Source organism: Mandrillus leucophaeus, unplaced genomic scaffold (genome assembly GCF_000951045.1).
Source record: "Mandrillus leucophaeus isolate KB7577 unplaced genomic scaffold, Mleu.le_1.0 Scaffold283, whole genome shotgun sequence".
Lineage (NCBI taxonomy): Eukaryota > Metazoa > Chordata > Mammalia > Primates > Cercopithecidae > Mandrillus > Mandrillus leucophaeus.
The window spans coordinates 2,282,876-2,304,913 of NW_012102954.1; the positions used below are offsets into that span (position 1 = coordinate 2,282,876).

General features: G+C 35.5%; 1 protein-coding gene across 1 annotated transcript in view; it reads right to left on the bottom strand.

Annotated features, from left to right (window-relative positions):
• WDFY3 (WD repeat and FYVE domain containing 3) overlaps positions 1–22,038 on the bottom strand; it is a 288,646-nt gene that overhangs the window by 89,275 nt on the left and 177,333 nt on the right. Inside the window, exons 26-34 of the mRNA XM_011985448.1 lie at positions 20,027–20,100; positions 19,782–19,943; positions 17,985–18,079; positions 12,018–12,138; positions 11,576–11,793; positions 6,485–6,720; positions 4,836–4,970; positions 3,270–3,449; positions 1,049–1,282 (exon numbers count right to left, since the gene is read on the bottom strand). Of these exons, the coding sequence (XP_011840838.1) occupies positions 1,049–1,282; positions 3,270–3,449; positions 4,836–4,970; positions 6,485–6,720; positions 11,576–11,793; positions 12,018–12,138; positions 17,985–18,079; positions 19,782–19,943; positions 20,027–20,100 (1,455 nt within the window). The remainder of the gene's footprint in view (positions 1–1,048; positions 1,283–3,269; positions 3,450–4,835; positions 4,971–6,484; positions 6,721–11,575; positions 11,794–12,017; positions 12,139–17,984; positions 18,080–19,781; positions 19,944–20,026; positions 20,101–22,038) is intronic.

Consider the following 22,038-nt stretch of genomic DNA (forward strand, 5'->3'; position numbering starts at 1 on the left):
TTTTGTATTTTTAGTAGAGACGGGGTTTCACCGTGTTAGCCAGGATGGTCTCGATCTCCCGACCTCGTGATCCGCCCGCCTCGGCCTCCCAAAGTGCTAGGATTACAGGCGTGAGCCACCGCGCCCGGCCACAAAACATGTTATTTTTAGAGCCCCTGGCATGGGCTGTTTGACCTTATTTACATGAATTGGTCAAAAGAACATTAATGTATATGCAACTAATTATACGGTATTAAATTATCTCTCTGTGATATCTTCAGGCTTTTCTAGGTAAACATTTTTTAATACTTTTCTGGGATAGCTAATTTCTAGAGCCAGCAATGAGGTCACTTAAAGGCTTAGAGCTACTCTCATTTTCTGATATATCAGTTGATTCATATTAATTGTCAGGAGAATGGGCAGGCAGGCAACCTAGAAGTTTGCTGCCTTGGGGAATTTAACAAGTGCATCCTGGGCACCTATTCTGTACAATACACCATGTCTTAAGCTGCACAGGACACTGACAACAGTAACACCTGGCAATGATAGGTAAGATAAATTGATGTAGGAAGTTATAAGGTAAGAAGACAATGGCACTAGGCACTGTTAATGTCCAGGGAAGGGATTGGCACACTATGGCCTGTGGGCCAAATACAGCCTGTGCTGTTTCTGTAGATAAAGTTTTATCAGAACGCTGCCATGCTCATTCTCTTACTTATTGTCCATGGCTGCTTTCTAGCTACAACAACGTAGCTGAATAGTAGTGACAGAGACTGTATGGCTCACAAGCTTAAAATATTTACTATTTGGCTTTTTACAGAAGAAGTCTGCCAGCTTCTAGAGAAAGGATGATAAAGGACTGAATTAGAGACATCTTTGAGGGAAGGAAAAGAAGAACAAATTGATAGGGTCTAAAGCACATGTGGGATTAACAACTTTGCACAGCCTATAACATGTTCTGCCTACACATAAACAAGAGGAATTAAAAATCTTTGGCATAGAACTTGCTTGGTTACTAATGTTCTAATTTAAAAAATAATGCAAAAGAGATATAAATGCATTTCTTTACCTCCAACAAAAGATCAATTAGTGGAGTTTGCTTGCTGGCAGGGGTGAGACAGAGGTTGTCTATGATTAAGACCCTCATGAAGTCAAAAACGAACTTTTTAGCTGGGTGATTGGTCAGATATGTCTTGGTGCCCACATTGCAGTACTCTGATTGGCTCCTGTTCATCCCTGTGTCTGCTGCAAACGCTTTAAACTCTTCTGCTGGAGATCCAACTTCATCATCAAGGTCAGTCACCTAGTAAAATCAAGTGGAAAGATACAGTAATCACATTAGACTCTGACATTTCTACTTCTGTGTTTCCTAAAAATAAAACTGTAGCAGCAGCATTTTCCACCTACTAAGCTGTTCAGCACATTATTTCACTCTGCTTTACTCGACCCTTCCTTTCAAGGTAGTAATCTGGCACCATATGTCATGGTTATGCAACATATGGTGTTTCTGACTGACCACTAACAACATACCACCTTCATGTTGAATTATATGTCTACTGCGGCTAACTGCACTTAAAATATATGGAATAAAATGAGGATAACTATGTTTCCATATTTGAACTCTACCCCTACTGTGAAGTCAAATGTCACAGAATTTCAGATAAAAATCTGGCATAATGGTAGCATGTAAGGGCTGATCCATTTTTTATAGGTTAAAAAAATAAATAAATAAATTAAAAAAACCAACAATACTAGTACCAATTTTGAACCAAGTGACAGAGAGAGACAGACTAGCAAAGAAATTATAAGACGCTGATGGCCAGACGCAGTGGCTCAGGCCTGTAATCCCAGTACTTTGGGAGGCCGACGTGGGCGGATCACCTGAGATCAGGAGTTCCAGACTAGCCTGGCCAACATGGCGAAACCCCATCTCTATTAAAAACACAGAAAAACTGGCCAGGCATAGTGGTCCATGCCTGTAATCTCAGCTACTCAGGAGGCTGAGGCAGGAGAATCGCTTGAATTTGGGACGCGGAGGTTGCAGTGAGCCGAGATCATGCCACCATTGTACTCCAGCTGGGATGATAAGAGCGAAACCCTGTCTCAAAAAAAAAAAAAAGATGCTGACAACAAAAAGACATTGATATATTATTCCAGGTCTTTTTTTTTTTTTTAACCAAAAATAAGGATTCTAAACATTATAAATAAGCCAGGGTATTAAGGTCATGTGTCATATTTGCCCTTCTCCTAAAAATCCCCACCATTTTAAAGTAAGTACTGTACCTTTAAACATGGAGAAAAATTAGTATAAAGAAGGTCATCTACCCCAGGTTCTAGAGTACATGGTGGAAATAAGAAGAAAAATCATGAAATTTTGAAGTACTATGGAGGAATAACTATCTTTTGGGTGTGTTCTATCTATTTATTTTTCAGCCTGTTTTATGTTTACAGTTTATTAGCTAATCAACATCAACGTGCAAAAGTGGTAAGTACAAGCCCCTGCAATATGGTTTTGTGTAAATTACAGTAGTTTATTTGTTTTGAAGTCATCAGTATTTATGTCAACTGAACTATTAGTTACTGTAATGAACAGTATTTAGACTCTAAGTTATGAAATTATCCATCAAGGCCTCTGCAAAAATGTGGTTCAGTGAATTTCCATGTGAATATATTTTCAAAGCAGGAAACAAGGCAGCATATGAAGATATGATATTGTACATGCTAACACAATTTTTGGGCTTATTTTAAAGGACAAAAGAGTATCTATACATACTATATGTGATTATATCTAGTAGTTTTTAAGTTAGTACAAAATAAGCAAAATAAAAGTTTAATGAAAAAAGAAAAGTCAGGCGGAAGAAAGGACCAACACTTGCTTTCAACCCTATAATTTATTTGTAAAAGTTAAATCCAGCAAATATCTACTTCCTAAAATAATAAATAAATAAATTTGGTTGGACTAGAGTTATCTTAATGGAAAAGAACATTTTATAACTACACAGCTGGCATCATTTAAATAAGAAATGAATCAACTATTTGAAAAGGGAAATTACTAACAAGGGACTTACAAGAATATGGTGAATGAGAAAAGGAAGTAGAGTTCACTGTGATTTTAGGAGAAAGCAGAAGGAAACTGTGGGGAGCTGGGGACACCAGACAATAATGCAAGAGGTGATGTATAAAGTTATGAAACTGTAACTTGTTCAGCAGCTTAAAGATTGTCAAAAAAAATCTGCTAACCATTGAAACAGACTAATTCCAGTTCTGACATTTTCCTCCCCCTTTCCTACCATCTCTGAGTAAGGGCGAATATTGAAGGGGAAGACGGTGGCTGCTAGTGCACACAGGAAGTCAGGGCTCATCCACATGGAGGCAAGGTCTGGGACATTGTGATACAAATATCTGAAGAACTGCATCAGGGTCACAGGATATTCTCGGAGCCAAGATCCCTCTTCTTCTGATTGCCAAGGCTGTTATGGGGACATGAGAGGAAACACTATGTTAGAGTAATTGACACTGCTATAAATTATTTTAAAAATCCACTACTCAGTATTCTTATGAAACTGGATATACTGATGGTACAGAACTCTGTAAACCACACATATGAGCAAACACACATGCAAAGAAATTTAGAAATTAGCTTAAAAAAAATCCCCTTAGAAACTGATGGGATCATTGTCTAATCGTTGCATTACTCACAGGTCTGCTAACCATTATCAGTGGTTTTGATTATTCATTATTATTATCATGATTGTTGGTGGTACCAAAGTGGCTGTATTACCATCAATGTTGCCCCATCGTGCATCATGCTAGGAAGTTAGGAGTAAGATAAAAGGTGGGGAAATTACTTCACCTTTCTGAGCCTCACTCTTAAGCATTATGTAATACAACAATGATGATGATTAAAGAAAAACCATGAATACTGTATATCTGAACAATGTATATCTTCTGATATCTGCCCAGAGAGTATCTTTTAAAAAACTTTTCTTATGTTTTTGTAGCTGTTTATGAATAGGCACCAAAACAAGACTCCTAAAACATTCTAAATTAGTACATCTAATGGTAATGTTCTATTCTTAGATGATACCACAATAGTTTTGACTGAAATTAGATTTGTCAGGTACATGTAATTCAAGGAGTCAAGTTAATATTTCCTGTTACAACACAATCCTAAATTGTACAAACAAATCTGGTCATTATTCACTGTATTCCTGTCAGATCGATAGGAACATCAATTTTGTCTTTTACTCTTTCAATTCTTCATCTCTAAGTTAGACATAATTAGAGCAGAAGAAAAGCAAAAACAAAATCAAATGAAACTTGTATTGTTAACATTTCTGACCTCTAAAAGAAAGTGACTTTAAAAGTTGAAATATTATGTAATATTATAATTGTAATAACATTCACTACAAATATATACTCATTACATATGTACTCATTATTATATATTCTATAATAATAAGTTAATACTTATGAAACACTTATGTATCAGGCATGTTTATAAGTGCTTTATGTGTATACACTATCTTATTAATTCCTCACAAATACCCTAAGAGATGCATTCTATTATCGCCGGCATTTTAAACACCAGGAAACTGAGGCACATAACTGAGGATAACAGGTTGGAAGTACCAGAGGTGAGATTTTAACCCAGGTAGGGCTTCAGAGTCCATGGTCTTAACAACTACACAGTGTGTTCTTACATTAGACATAACTTTGTCTAACATTAAGAGTCTCAAGTTCCAGAGATCATGCAGTAAATAAGTAGTTATGTTACCAAAAAATTCCTCTATTTACAAGAAAGTATCCCAGGCAGGAGGAACTCTCAATAGGCCTGGGTATCTGAGTGAACTTACTGAATTCAGCATGCTGCGGAGCATTCCCAATAATAAAAAAACAGCTTCTGTGCACACGTTATGGATAGAAGAGACCACAGTTCCGCTGGAGGCAGGAACTCCAAAGATAAATGTCCAGATGGAATCCAAGTCAAACTGCAGAGGTGAAAGTAAGCAAATATTAGCCACCACTAATTTTTCAGTAGAGACCCTCGTAAGTTCTAATAGTCTAAAATTTCTTTGAAACTAGTTTTTTGTTGTTTTTAAAAGTAACCAATGATATAGACATAAAGAACTAGTACCCTTCCATCCTACATTTTAAAACTCATTTTTATAGATATAAAAAAATTGAATACTATGTATTATTCTGCATCCTGCCTTAGGTACCTATGTTAAAAAATTGCTTTCTACTTTTTTCCTAAAGAATGTAAAAATAAAACACACGTTAATTAGCCAAGAGATAAAATTATAGAACAAATAAATTTAAGTAAGATCTTTTAAACAAAGCACATTAAGCTCACTTCTTTCCCATTCTCTGCAATATTTTAATTTTAGATTACTTACAGATAAGATCTGATAAAATAAAAATTGAGACTTATTAATAGCAGGTTTATAAATAAACTTTATGACTATGGTACTATGGATATTGAAAAACTGCATAACCAATACAACTGCGCTAAGCATGAATCTGTATCTTGATTTAATCTAAGGGCACAGACTCAAGTGTTTACACTTAAAAGATTTTGTCAACTACTAGAATTGATTTGAATAGCATTTGGCATTAGGATGGAAGCATAGTTGAATCTAAAAGCTAAATTCCTAAGTCTTTGCAGTACCACAAACATTAGCTATATACAGACATCTTTAATAGTCTTCAATCAGAAGTCAACTAAAGTCTTACTGTTTTCCTAATGTTGATAATATCTATCATTAAGTAATTTTTTTTCCCCTAATCAGAATTTGCACTGAGAATCCTGTCACACCCACTCGAGGAGTGATATTTAATTTATGGTATATAAGCTACTCCTTTCATTTTTAATTCCGCAGAAATAAATCACATAACAGGCTGGGCACAGTGGCTCATGCCTGTAATCCCAGCACTTTGGGAGGCTGAGGCAGGTGGATCACCTGAGGTCAGGCGTTCAAGACCAGCTAGGCCAACATGGTAAGACCCTGTCTCTACTAAAAATACAAAAATTAGCCCAGTGGGGTGGCGCCTGACTGTAGTTTCAGCTACTCAGGAGGCTGAGGTGGGAGAATCGCTTGAACCCGGGAGGTGAAATTTTCAGTCAGTCACGCCACTGCACTTCAGCCTGGGTGACAGAATAAGACTCTGTCTCACAAATAAAATAAAATAAAATAAAATAAAATAAAATAAAATAAAATAAATCATGTAACAAAAGAGTTATTTAGATCACCATTAAATATCATACAGAGTCTTTATGCATATATAATATACAGAGTAATCATATAGGAAAAAAATGTAAATAGGGACAAAGGACTTTTGGGAAAATTTTCTGTGGTATTTTCAAATTTTTCTGTCCCAAATCAAACCTTAAATGTGGGGAAAGTGATGGAATTGACAGTTGGTTTTACAGTGATTATCCATTATCCTACGGTGATTCTTTGGAATACATAATTTCACGCGCCCCTTGCTAGATAATTCCTACCTGGCAACCCTGCTTACTCCGGCAGCTGATGACAGGCACACTGACCTGCAGGTTCTCAGGCAGCTCACTAACTGGCTGCTGCAGAAACAATGCCATGAGGAGAAAATAGAGGGCAGGGACATTAGTGTGTTTAGGAAGGAATGACTGAAGGACTGGAAAACCAGGAAAATGACAAGCATCTCGGTTAATCTCCCTGACTGTCGATCTCCCACCAGCACTTCTGCCCACATTGAATCCTAAGAGAAGAGGAAATATAACAGTAAGTGCAAAATTAGCAACTGATAAACATGCTGCATTAACAAAGGAGAAAGCAATTCAGTATGTGTTAACATTTCTATCCAGAACATTCATATTACTATAGGTAATTAAGTATTCAATTGTTGAATTAATCTTCAGTCAAAAGTTTTACTTTACCATTTGTTTGACTTGAGCAAGCCTGTCTATTAGGATATAGGTTTTGAAACACAGTTGGGACAATAAGATACAAGGAGTTTGAAAATCCTTCTTAAGGTGCTAGAAGTTCTACTTATTAAATGAAAGACCTCAGAGGAGCTCTAGTGTTCTTGGCTTGTAGTTCCCCAAGAAAAAAGTGAAATCCAAAATACAGCCAAAATTTAGAATGCTACAAAAATATAACTTAAAAATATCCTTGTTATAATACATTTTTATTTTTTTGAGACACAGTTTTGCTCTGTTGCCCAGGCTGGAGTGCAATGCCATGATCTTGGCTCACTAAATCTCCACCTCCTGGGTTCAAAGCAATCCTCCTGCCTCAGCCTCCTAGGTAGCTGGGACTACAAGCATGAGCTACCACCACCAGCTAATTTTTGTAACTTGTTATAACAATATATTTCATTTGTCCTGAAAATCATGAGAAACTAGCTAACCTTAAATTACCTATGAATTTAGAGATAAGACTAAATGAGTAAGTAAAACAATCTTTACTCACAACATCATCTGTAATCTGTTGGAAAGCTGCTGGGCAGTGGGATGGCAAATCCAAGCCTGTTGTGGCTGCAGCTATCCACTGGCTGAGCTTAACATCCGGAATTCCCTCTAGAAACCCAGCTTTTAAAGGAGATGGTCAGTTCTTACTAATATAGCTTATGGCAGCAGTGTTTCTATCAATCTTGTTTCCTCTGTTTTATAATGAAATTCAGGATACACCCTAAACATCTGGTTCACCCCACACCTAGGGAAGTACTCATTACACAGTGAATGTTGCTCAAATTTTCATCGGAAACTTTTGCGAATAGCAACCAATAGATGAAGAATTTATTTCAATCTGAAGCAATTTGTATTTCAAATAGATATTTGCATTTGTTATTTATTCTTTAAGAGATGAGGGTTCACTCTGGAGGGTTCACGTTGGAGTACAGTGGCGTGATCGTAGCTCACTTAACCTCAAACTCCTGGACTCAAGGATCCTCCCGTCTCAGCCTCACCAGCAACTAGGACTACAGGGACATGCGACCATGCCTGGCTGATTAAAACATTTTTTTTTGTAGAGACAGGGTCTTGCTATGTTGCTCAGGCTAGTCTCAAACTCCTAGCTTCAGGTGATCCTCCCACCTTGGCCTCCCAAAGCGCTAAGATTACAGGCATGAGCAACTGCACTCAGCATAGATAGCCATATTTTTTTCAACTTCTTTTTTTCTGGAATGCTGCAAAGTACATATTACAACTACTGTTTTACATAATAAAGGAACATTTTATGTCTACGTTGCTTTTAAAATATTTTATCCTAACCAATTTCTCAGTGTGACATGAATTAACTTCCAAAGGATGCTCTTCTAATTAATAAAAAATTATATAGCAATTCAACAAGCTCTTTCCCATATCACTCCTTAATCACAAAGAATATGTGAGGTAGAAATTACTATTATCATTTTTACAACAGAGAAAACATGATTTGTTCAAGTCACAATGTGGGCATAAGTGGCAGTACTATGCTATGAAAACGAATTTCTCCATTTTAGAGTCTGAAAATTATTATTTTCTTTGCCCTTATTAATGAAACTGCCACATTTCTGAAAGATTGCCTTAATTAGAAGATCGTGCTGATTTTTTTTATAGTAAATTCTAAATAAAATTATAAGAATAAATAATGTTTTGAGCTCTAAGAAATCAAAAGACATCTCAGCTACTCAGGAGGCTGAGATGGGAGGACTGCTTGAGCCCGGGAGTTTAAGTCTAGCCTGGACCACATAACAAGATCCAATCTCTAAAACATAAAAAAATTTTAAAAAATGAAAAAGAAAACCAAAAGACATGAAGTGGTATTTTATACATTAAATAGTAAAACAGATTTTGATTACACTGCAAGTTCTGAAAAAAAAAAAAAAACAAAACAAAAAAGACAAAACTGGCATTATCATTTTCCTCTCTGAAGTCTCACATTATTTTTCCCTATAATTGATCTTAAGGAATATTTAATATACTACGATTAAGCAGTAATTTAGATACAAGTTTCAGCTACATGGAAGATTTTTATGGCAGCCATAAAAAAGAATGAGTTCATGTCCTTTGCAGGGACATGGACGAAGTTGGAAACCATCATCCTCAGCAAACTAACAGAGGAACAGAAAACCAAACACCGCATGTTCTCACTCATAAGTGGGAGTTGAAGACTGAGAACATATGGACACAGGGAGGTGAACATCACATACCGGGCCTGTCGTGGGGTGGGGGTTAAGGGGAGGGAGAGCATTAGGACAAATACCTAATGCATGTGGGGCTTAAAACCTAGATGACGGGTTGATAGGTGCAGCAAACCACCACGGCACATGTATACATATGTAACAAACCTGTGTGTTCTGCACATGTATCCCAGAACTTAAAGTAAAATAAAAAAATACATATTTTTATAAAGAAAAATTTGACAAAAACCAATAAATGTGAATAAAAAAGTAAAAAAAAAAAAAATAGGTTGCTATTCCGTCAAGGAGAAATAGAATCAAATGAGCTGATATATACACCTGTTTATATACACAAAAATGTGTATGTGTCAGATAGATATTCAGGGAAAATTAAGTTAAGCGGGGTCAAATTGAAATTAAATTTAAATTGAATACCTAGATTTCTTCTTTGAAATAGGAGCAGCATATGCATGCTCACGCAAATACCAATGAAGGATCAAAAGATTCTAATGCATGAAATCAGGTAGGTCAGATACAGTGAAAGTGATGCAGGACAGAAAAAGCACAGGACTAAGAAGACAGATTCTTAGACAGTATTACTGCCTCGCAAACTAACCTTATGTAGTTAACAGTCTTAATTTCCTAATTAGAGAAATTAATCCTTACTTTATATTCATCAGGCTTATTTTCTAGAAAATAAAACTTATACGTGATAAAATATATGCCTGTCTCCAGAATCTTGGAGGACAAATGAGATTATATATGTGAAATAATTTTTCAAACCACAAAGTACTATTATAAATCTCAGGCGTGATTACTCCTGCTGCTGTTGGCCTTCCAAATAACCATTGCTGCCAGTTAGCATTTAAACCTTGCATATTCAACAGAACTCACATTCAATTATGCCTTTCATTATTTATTCTCCAGTAGGTATTATTAAGGCCAATAAACGAAACTTCTTACTACCAAAGTATTCAAAACAATTATATCTGTAGATTAAATCCTTCCCCAGAGTTCATGTAAAATAGTGATATATTTTTGAGCACAAAAGTACCTATGATGATCATTTAAACTGTATATTATAAACCAGACAATTTTCTTTAGAAATCACTTCACAGTGACATGGAAATGATATTACTTTTCCTTTATCACATATGAAGTTTCTTCAGACCTTCTTCATACGTGAAATAACAATACAATAGTACTATGTTGAAAGATCTGTCTTCCTATGGCCGGGCACAGTGGCTGACACCTGTAATCCCAGCACTTTAGGAGGTGGAGGCGGGTAGATCACGAGGTCAGGAGATCCAGACCATCCTGGCTAACACGGTGAAACCCTGTCTCTACTAAAAAAAAACAAAAAAATAGCTGGGCGTGGTGGCAGGTGCCTATAGTCCCAGCTACTCGGGAGGCTGAGGCAGAAGAATGGCATGAATCCAGGAGGTGGAGCTTGCAGTGAGCCAAGATTGCACCACTGCACTCCAGCCTGGGTGACAGAGCGAGACTCCGTCTCAAAAAAAAAAAAAAGAAAAAGATCTGTCTCCTATCATTTGCTTTCATGTTTGAATTAGTAGTACAGACAGCACCTAGACACTGATACTTAAACTTGTTTTCTATAAATAAATTACATATTAAATTCTAATCCCTATTTTTCCCATTGGACCAAGGTAAACAGATATTCTCAATATAAGCTTCTTAAGATCAGACATACAACAATTAGACACGATTTACAAGGTAATGTTACATGACAAATGTATATCTAAAATTATTTAAGAACGGAATGACTTTGCCTTTCAATAAAAACACTACCTTCAAATATATATTTTCCAAAGTAATATTACTAATATGAATGGAAACACATGAGTTCAAATAAATCTAGCATAGGAAACTGCAATTTTCTAACATTAGGTAAATGCTCAGTTATAGGGTGAAAATAGCTATGGTACTAGTGAGCTTACATCCTTGTGTAGCAATATAACATAAATGTTAAAAGCATAGACTTTGGGACTGAGTAAAATGAATTTGGTTTTCTAATCTGTAAAATAGATATGATAGTATTTGTACCTCACAGAGTGATGAAATGTTATTACCTGGCAAGTGTTTAGGAACTGGCAGACAGTAAGTACTCAAAATAAATATTTATTATTATTATTAATTTAGTTCTACTGATAATTTGCTAATTATTTACTTACAGATCAGTAAGGCCTATATTACAAAAAGATGCTGAGGAATTCCCTGAGTTTTCAAATCTTAGTGTCTTATCTGTCTTCAGTTTGATTTGCCACTTAAAAGGCCTAATTTGAAATCTTCTAAGATCTTCATTCTATCATTAATTAAAATTAATATCTCCTTAATGGTGATCAAACTGCAGAGGATAAGTTTACATAAAATTTAAAAATAAAACAAAACACACCAGCTCATTTCCAAGCAGCTTACTAGAAAAGTCTCATACCTAATACAGTTCCAATCTTATTAGTTAAGACAGAATCTGTCTGTTCAAGCCATCCTCCACCACTGAGTCCTTCTTTAAACTTGATGAGAATAGACTGATTACTTAGTAGGACAACAAGAATCCTCATGGCTGCTGTAACTGTGGTGGAATGTAAGTGTTCCTCCATAAACATCATGATCCAGTCAAAACCCAGTGTCTTCACCAGTTCTTCACAAGCTCTATTCAAAGACAGATGGATTTAAAAAACAAAAAACAAAATTACTTTCAGAAATTAGGATTTCCAATCAAAAAGGAAAAAGAAGACTGAGTTTCATTCTTGAGATACTATAAACTTCAGGGTTAAAAAAATCTATTTAAAGTCAATGGCAATTCCTTCTTTTGCCTAACATGAATTAACTAATAGTAGCAACTGGTATAATAACTTTTAAAAATATTTACTTACTGCAAATTAATGCTTGTCTTTTCTTTAGATGTATAAATTAGTTTTAGCAAGATATCCAGAAGTCTGTTCCTCAAAAGTATAAGATTAGCAGATACAAGACCTCCAAACTCCTCTTCAGTTCCTTAAATAAAAATAAATACATTAAATCTCCCTAGTAGATAAGCTAAAAGAAAATATACAACATAGTTCTTGGAAAGTTTACTGAAAAATATATCTTTTAGAAAACATTTTCTCCAGGGCTGCTTTTCACCAACATGGACAAGGAAAAGGGTCAGTTAAATATTTCTCTTTAGAACTCTGAAAATTGTTCATTTACATTTGACATTTCCTAAACTAGTGATAATAAGGCTGTGAGATCTTTTTCACGTTACATTAATATTCCCCTTGACTTCTCAATAGGGGGAAAGTCATCAAATGAGGACCATGTGAATAAAAATAATAATCACTACTGACTCTCAACCTCTCAAATCCTTAAATTTTAGTTTCTTTTTTGAAAGATACAGTTAAATCTACCAGATTTAAAAATTGAAAATAGAAAGCAAAGACTTATTCAGTAAATGTAATAACATAAAGAAAAGTTAGAATTAAATAGCACAGAAGAAAGGCAAAGGCACACAAACACATAAAAGAGAAATTAGAAAAGAGAGGAAGTAATGGAGCTCAGACGTTCTCAGATAGTACTGCAAGTACACAGAATTGGGCATCGACAACCCAGCATTCTAGGCCCAGCTCTACTCCAGCAGAGCTATGTGTTACTGAGTCACAGACCTCACAGAGGCACACCTTTTAATGCACTTTGCAGATACTGCCTTTCTTATAAATTAAAGGGTTGTGGCAACTATACATACAGAGAGTCCAATCAGGCCTTTTTTTTTCAAAAGCATGTGCTTACTTCATGTCTCTGTCTTATTTTGGTAATTCTTACAATGTTTCAAACTTTTTCATTATTATAATATCTGTTACAGTGATCTGTGATCTTTGATGTTACTATCATAATTGTTTACAAGTGCCACAAACTGTACTCTTATAACAGTGAACTTAATTTAAAAAAATGTGCTTTTGACAGCTTCGACTGGTCATTTCCCCATCTCTCTCATTATTCTCAGGCTTCCCTATTCCCTGAGACATAATAGTATTGAAATTAGACTAATTAATAACCCTACAATGGCACCTAGATGTTCAAGTGAAAGGAAGAGACACGTATCTCTCACTTTAAATCAAAAGCAAGAAATGATTAAGTTCAGAGAGGAAGGTATGTTGAAAGATGACACAAGCCCAAAGCTGGCCTCTTGTGCTAAAAAGTTAGCTAAGTTGTGAATACAAAAAAAATTCTTGAAGAAAAGTGAAAGTGCTACTCCAATGAACACACGATGATCAAAAAAAAAAAAAGTGAAACAGCCTATTGCTGATAGAAAGTTTTACTGGTCTAGATAGAAGACTAAATCATCTACAACAGTCCCTTAAGCTAAAACATAATCCTGAGCAAAGCCTGAACTCTCTTCAACTCTATGAAGGCTGAGAAAGCTGAGAAAGCTGCAGAAGCAAAGTTGGGGGCCAGATGCACTGGCTCATGACTGCAACAAAACATTAGGGAGGCTGAGGTGGGAGAATTGCTTGAGTCCAGGAGTTTGAGACCAACCTGGGCAACACAGTTGGACCCCGTCTCTAAAAAAATGAAGAAATGAACTGGGCATGCTAGCACACACCTATAGTCCTAGGTACTCAAAAGGCTGATGTGTGAGGATCGCTGGAGCCCAGGAGGTCGAGGCTGCAGTTAGCCATGATTGTGCCACTGCACTCCAGCATGGGTGACAAAGTGAGACCCTGTCTCAAAAACAGACAAAAAGAAAAGCTGGAACTAGAAGAGGCTGGTTCATGAGGTTTAAGGAAAGAAGCCATCTCCCTAACAAATGTGAAAGATGAAGCAGCAAGTGCTGATATAGAAGTTGCAGCAAGTTATACAGAAGATCTAGTAAGATAATTAATGAACATGACTACACTAAACAGCAGATTTCTCCAACAGACTTCTCAACAGATTTTTTTCCAACAGCTGCCTATTGGAAGAAGATGCCATGTAGGACTTTCATAGCTAAAGGGGAGAAGTCAATGCCTGGCTTTAAAGCTCCAAAGAACAGAGCTGACTCTCTTGTTAGAGGCTAACGCAGCTGGTGACTTTAAGTGGAAGCCAATGCTCATTTATCATCTTGAAAATCCTAGGGCCCTAAGAATAAAGCTCAGTCTACTCTGCCTGTGCTCGCTAAATGAAATAAGAGAGTCTGGATGACAGCACATCTGCTTACAGTATGGTTTACCGAATATTTTAAGCCCACTGTTCAGACCTACTGCTCAGAAATAAAGGTTTCTTTCAAAATACTACCAGCTCATTGACAATGCACCTAGCTATCCAAGAGCTCTGATGGAGATGCACAAAAAAGTTAATGTTGCTTTCATGCCTGCTAATACAACATCCATTCTGCAGCCCGTGAATCAAGCAGTAATTTTGACTTCAAATTAACTTCAAAGTTTTATTATTTAAGAAATACATTTCTTAAGGCTATAGCTGCCATAGACAGTGATTTATCTGATGGATCTGGGCAAAGTAAAGTAAATCTTTTGGATAAAATTCACCAATTTAGATGCCATTAAGAATATTCATGATTCATGGGAAGAGGTCAAAATATAAACATTAACAGGAGTTTGGAAGAAGTTGATTCTAACCCTTATGGATGACTTTGAGGGGTTCAAGACTTCAGTGGAAGAAGTAACTGCAGATGTGGTAGAAACAGCAAGAGAATTAGAATAAGATGTGAAGCCTAAAGATGTGACTGAATTACTGCAATCTCATGATATAACTTTAACAGATGAGGAGCTGCTTCTTACGGATGAGCAAAGAAAGTGATTTCTTGAGATGGAAATCTACTTCTGGTCAAAATGCTTTGAACATTGTTCAAATAACAACAAATGATTTACAATAGTACATAAACTTAATTGATATAGCAGTGACAGTTTTTGAAAGGATTTACTCCCATTTTTAAAGAAGTTCTACCATAGGTAAAATGTCATCAAACAGTACTGCATGCTACACAGAAAACTTTTGTGAAAGGAACAGTCCATTGTTATAACAAACTATATTGTCCTTTTTTGCTTTTATTATTATTTTTAATTGACATATAATTGTATATATTCATGGGGAACAGTATGATATTTCAATACATGTGTACCATGTGCAATGACCAAAGCAGAATAATTAGCATATCCATCACCTGAAACCATTGTTGTCTTATTTTAAGAAATTGCCACAGCCACCTCAACCTTCAGCAACCACCACCCTGGTCAATCAGCAGCCAACAATATCCAGACATCACCCTCCATCAGCAAAAATTACAATTTGCTGAAGGCTCAGATGATTGTTAGCATTTTTTAGCAATAAAAAACTTTTAAATTGAGTTATATACAGTTTTTTAAGACACAATGCTACTGCACATATAGTAGACTACAGTATAGTGTAAACATAACTTTTACAGCACTGGGAAACCAAAAAATTTATGTGACTCACTTTATTGTGATGTTAGCTTCATTTGCAGTGGTGTGGAACTAAACCTGCAATATTTCTGAGGTATTCCTATACTTTCCTTCTTTCTAGAACTAAGGTTCAGGCTAAAGTTTCAGGGTTATATACTTCTACTTGTTTGGGGCAATGTACCTTTAAACTGTCCTTTAAAATGCTAACTTAGTACCTTAATCATTATGGGTACTTCAAGCTACCAAAAAGAACCCAAGATCCTCCCTCTTCTAAGAAGACAGAGACTAGTAATTGCCTTATCAAAAGAATATCACAAAACTTATATTACTCTAAGAGCTACTTCCTTTAAATTTTTCTACAATAAAGTAATAATCTAGCCAGAAATTAAAATTTTATCTTTTATGTCTCCTTTTCTTACTGCCAGTTTTCATTTTTTAGAACATTATATTATACTCAATAAAGTCTTCAGTGCATATCAAATAAATAATAAATGTCACATACTATTAAGACTAGCAATTTGCTTCTGACTTTATTATTTCAAATGACAATAAGCTGATGATAATATCAGTCTAATCAACTTGGCATATCGAAAGAAAAATTTACTAATTTATACATCCCTACTTCAATGTTTTATATGAAAGAAAAATTTACAACACTACTATGGTTACTGAATTCAATGGACAACAAATAAATATGGAAACCAGAGAAATATTTTTCCCACTTTTTTTTTGTCTGTTTTTGGAGACAGAATCTCACTCTGTCACCCAAGTGCAGTGACACAATTACAGTTCACTACAGCCTCAACCTCCTCAGGCTCAAGTGATCCTCCTACTGCGGCCTTCTGAGTAGCTGGGTCTACAGATGCACACCAACATGCCTGGTTAATTTTTGTATTTTTTGTAGAGACGGAGCTTTGCCATGTTGCCCAGGCTGGTCTTGAATTCCTAGACTCAAGCAATTTACCTGCTTCAGCCTCCCAAAGTGTTGGGATTACAGGTGTGAGCCACCACGTTCAGCCCACATATTTTGTATACTTGAAATAAATTCCTTACATATTTCAGCAATATTTAAAGTACTTTCACTACCTAACCATAATTAGTCAGCCTATATTAATTTAGAACTTAGAAATAATCTTTGTATTTGGTAGGAAAATGTAGTAGTTAAAAGCTTAGAATGCTGGTTTGGACTACCTGAGTTCCCATATAGTCAATGGTATGATATTGGATAAGTTTCTTTTACTTGTATCTTTTTGGGCTGCAGTTTCCTCCCTTGTATAATTGGAATAATAGTACCTATTTCATACAGTTATTACAACATTATATAGAGCACTTAGTAAGTATTCAATAAGTGTTATTCATTGATCTGATCTTTATACTTCTCATCCACTGCTAATTTGCTTCATCAGAGAAATATCAACATCATTCTAAATGAATTGGTAGTAGGTAACAGTCAGGGGTCCTGAACCTGTCACTAACATACTGTGTGATTTGCAGCAAGTCACTTAGTTTTTCAAATCTCTCCATCTCTCCTTTGAAAACTGTAATCACACCACTTTCTCTTACTCATGAAGCACAGGAGAGGCTGTGCTCGGGAAGGACAGACAACATGGAGAACCCCTTTGGGAGGAAGTGATACAACAACAGTTCCTCTCTACCCTCCAGGTGGATAGGGTGGTATGGATTTAAATGAAATAATCTATATGATATGATTTGGGAATAATGTAACAGGGTAATAATGTAAATAAGGCTGAACAAATATAAGATTCTGAGAATTTAATTCCAGAGGTCAACCTAAAAAAAGGTCCTTTCAATGCATTCCAAGCAACTCTCCTGTCCTAGCACATACAACAGGAAAAACATATGGGAACAGAGTGGGGAATATATATATACTAAATGAGGAAAGGTTTCCAAAATACGTGCTTGTCATGGACCCAGTAACTTACAACTTATGAAATTATTTTTATATTATACTTACATAAAATGATTCTAGTAAAATGTTTTTTTCTCAGTGACTACTAAATATTTAACAGGGAAGTGAAAATAACAGTAATATAGATATATGGATATAATTTAGTTTAACAAGTATCATGTTTCTGAAGAGATATACACACAGTAAAAAAATCAAACAATGTTCAAATTACACAGGAAGAATTTGCTATTTAAAGAAACATTGCTATGAATACTCTAAAAATAGGAAACATTTTATTTTTAAAGTGAAATTCACACCCTATTAAATTTTGTAGGTAATACTGTAATACTGCATATTGTATAGGCTTGATATAAGACAAATACATCAGAGAAAGGCCAAAAAATATAACGTAATGAGAAAAGTTATACATATATTATATATAATCACATATAATTCAGGTCTAATTTGGGCCAGAAGAAAAAAAGACATAATATTTAGTTGACCACTATCTTCTCCAAACTCCAGAATCAACTTACCAGTGTCAAGCTTCTCTTCATTATTTATTTCCATTACTACAAATTTCTCACAAACTGCAAAGGTTGGCAAAGTAGAAGAAATAAACTGGCCAAATCTTTAAACAAAGGAAAACAAGATTATGGATTTTCTTTTTCCTCTTCCCAAAACAACAAAGTACAAAGAAACAAAATACAAAGAAATAAAGCCAAAATAGGACTTCTTATCTTAACTAGCCTTTTAAGGACCATTAGGTGATAATATTTAGTTTGCTTCCTCTTGGACCATCCCAAGTAACATTACATAAAATAATGCTTTTAAAATATGGGGAAAATACAGTTCTTCAAAATATGAATTCTTTAATGCACTAACGTGCAAATGGTTTCAAAAACCAAACAGCATGATCCATATTCGAATGTCCTAACATTAACTGGATGGATCCACTGTAGCCTAGTGGTTAAGAACTTGGGTTTACATATATGATCAAATTCCTGGAGTAGGGGGAACAGGAGAAGAAAAAACACCCTGGCTGTATCACACTCTAATTATGTGGGCTTTGTTTCTTCATTTATAAAGTAGGAAAAAAAAACAAAAACTTTTACAGGTTTAGGTAATAATTTCAGCAAAGTGACCATTACAATGCTAGGAATACATTCTTGACATAATGATAATTATAATTCTCCAAAATAATTCTTAAGCTGAAGTTTTAAATCTGCCACCAGGTTTTTTTGTTTGTTTGTTTGAGATGGAGTCTCACTCTTGTCGCCCAGGCTAGAGTGCAGTGGCGCCATCTTGGCTCACTGCAACCTCCGCCTCTCGGGTTCAAGTGATTCTCCTACCTCAGCCTCCCGAGTAGCTGGGATTACAGGTGCCCACCACCACGCCTGGCTAATTGTTCATATTTTTAGTAGAGATGGGGTTTCACCATGTTGTTCAGGATGGTCTTGAACTTCTGACCTCATGATCCGCAAACCTCGGCCTCCCAAAGTGCTGGGATTATAGGCATGAGCCACCACGCCTGCCCCACCAGGTTTAAAAATATGTTTTGAAGGCAAATTAACACAAAAGTGAGTGATTTACAAACTATACAGATTAGAGGTTAGTCTATGAGAATAACTGAATAAATGAGTGTGATTTTACCTGAGATACTTGGTAGATCACATGAACAGTAGTGACCAAGTCCAGTTTAAGCAATTCTCTACTTGAAAAATATTCAATTGTGCAGTTTGTTTTTCTTGTTTTCTTTCTATAATCCCCAAATTTTCCAAAATGGGGATTATCATGTGAACATAAGAACACTTCTACAGACATGCCATCAATATGCCTTAAACCACATTTTGCATTGTCTGCAAAATAATACTTATATCATATTAAAAAGTGTGGATATGCAACAGATTTAAAATACCATAATCTGTTTGAATGAAAGAGAATAAAAAATAGAGGTGGCACACCCACTATTTTGGAGTGTGTATGTATGCTTGTGCACATACACTTAAAAATTAGCAGGGCTTGGGAAATAGGATTGGGAACCAAGAATTCCTGGACTGAATACATTATATCCAGGCCAATTTCACTGGGCTAATTCCTATATCTTTTCTCACCAATATTCTATTATTCACTAGTGGCAACAATTAGCTTTGCTCCATCAAAGCAAGACATTGTCTCACTCATGTTTTCCATGCGTCATACATATTTTGAATAGTATTAACATTACAGGTGTTATTACACAGTCATAAAAACCAACTACATTCATCTCACCCCTCTTAACCTGATTGGTACTTTTAGTTAATAAAAAGACAAAGACAAAGAAGATTTCCTACCTGAGCAGATCATTGCTGTTGGGAAAACCTTGCAGTAAGAAGCTCAGCACATTACTAATAGCAGCAATAGTAGGCTGGGATAAAGACATGTCTCGAAGAGTCAGGAGCAGCTTTGGGATTAACTGGAATTCTCTCATTAATTTGGCATTCTTTGAAGCTTCACTATAAGAGAAAGAAGATTGTATACACTGTACTATCCCCTTTTCTATAGCTGAATAACTAACTACATGAGTATTAATTAATACCTGGACTCTGTGAGTAGTTCAATAAAGTGTTCAAATAAGGAAAGATGAAGTTCATATGGTGCATGGAGCCAGACCTATAAAAAATAAAAACAGTAGTATATTTAAGGTTAAAAAAAATGCCCAAATGCCAAACCAACAAACAATACAGCACATGGAACTTATTTCACTTTTATATTATTATTTTACAAAGCTCTATAAAACCACTTATATAAATTGGCCAAAAAAATGACCTAAATGATGAAATTATCACACTTTTACAAAGCTATTACAAATATCCTCCATATGCTAAAGAGTGTAATGAAAAACATGAACATGATAAGGAGCCAAATGAAAGACAACCAAAGCCCCCAAACAAACCTCTAGACATGACAAATAAAATAGTTAAAATGAAAAATATACTGGATGGCATTAACAGCAGATGAGATACTTCGGAAAAACAATTTAATAACCTTGAAAACATAACAACGGAAATTATTCAGAATGAAGCATAAGAAAAAAATACTAAAGAGAAATACCAGATTTAGTGTATGAGTGATTCGAGACAGTTTCAAGCAATCTAAGATACGTGTAATTGGTGTCCAGAAAAGGGAAGGGAGTGGCAGGAAAAATCATTGACGAAATAATGGCTAAAAAATTCAAATGTGATGAAAATGACAAACTCACAAATCAATAAACCCAAGCAGAAGAAACATAAAGTGGACAAAGGGGACAATGAAATGAATGACATCTTTAACGTGTGAAAACAATAAAAACAGTCAACTAGAATTCTATTCCATGCAAAAATGTCCTTCAAAAAGGAAGAAAGAAATGGAAGACTTTTCCAGATGACGGAATTCACTGCCAATATTTCTGTAATACAGAAATGTTAAAAAAGTATCTCCAGGCAGAAAAATTACACAAGATGGAAATTTAGATTTACGCAATGGAAAAAAAAAGCTATAAATACTATATATGTAGTCAAATAGAAAATAATTGTAAAATGTCTTTTGAAAAAAATTCATCATTTTTTTTTGTTTTTTTTTTTGAGACAGAGTCTCGCTCTGTCGCCCAGGCTGGAGTGCAGTGGCGCAATCTCGGCTCACTGCAAGCTCCGCCTCCCGGGTTCACGCCATTCTCCTGCCTCAGCCTCCTGAGTAGCTAGGACTACAGGCGCCCGCCACTGCGCCTGGCTAATTTTTTGTATTTTTAGTAGAAACGGGGTTTCACCGTGGTCTCGATCTCCTGACCTTGTGATCCGCCCGCCTCGGCCTCCCAAAGTGCTGGGATTACAGGCGTGAGCCACCGCGCCCAGCAAAAAAATTCATCATTTAAAGCAAAAATAATACAAACTATTGTAGGGATTATAAATATATAGAAGTAAATGTATACAACAATAGCATAAAAATGGAAAGGGAGAAATGAAAGTCTCTTATTGCAAAGTATTTATAAGGTATAATATTCTTTAAAGATAGACTGAACTTTTAGATGCACACAATAAATTCTAAAACAATCACAAAAAATTGTTTATGGCACTGCAATTCTTTTCCTTATATTTGTCAAATGACTATTTTAAAAATTTGGTAAATTAGGTATTTATAGACTACTTGCGGTTTGGAGTAATTAGGGATGCTATAAGAGGCCATAAAGTCAGCAATGTACTATAAAATAAAGCCAAAATTTATTAAGCAACTAAATTTCTGATGTTTGTATATTGAGTTTTAATCAGAAATCTGAGACTGAAGATAATCCTTGATTTAAATGTGTCAGTTACCAGGTGAAAACAAGGTTAGGCTGGGTTAGGTAGGTCTTCTTAGTGATCCCATAATCCTTTCTGTCTACCATCTCTGGGCTTTCACTAGTTTTAAATTATCTATTTCTTTGTCATTTTCTTCTAATGGACTAAATGCCTTCAGTCGTGGACCCTTGCCTTTTCTTTTCACATCCCTCGTAACTAATACAGTGCTTGCCTCAAAAATATGCAGCAAGTGCTTTCTAAAAGAGTAAGAGGTTTGGATATCAGAACTTTGAATACT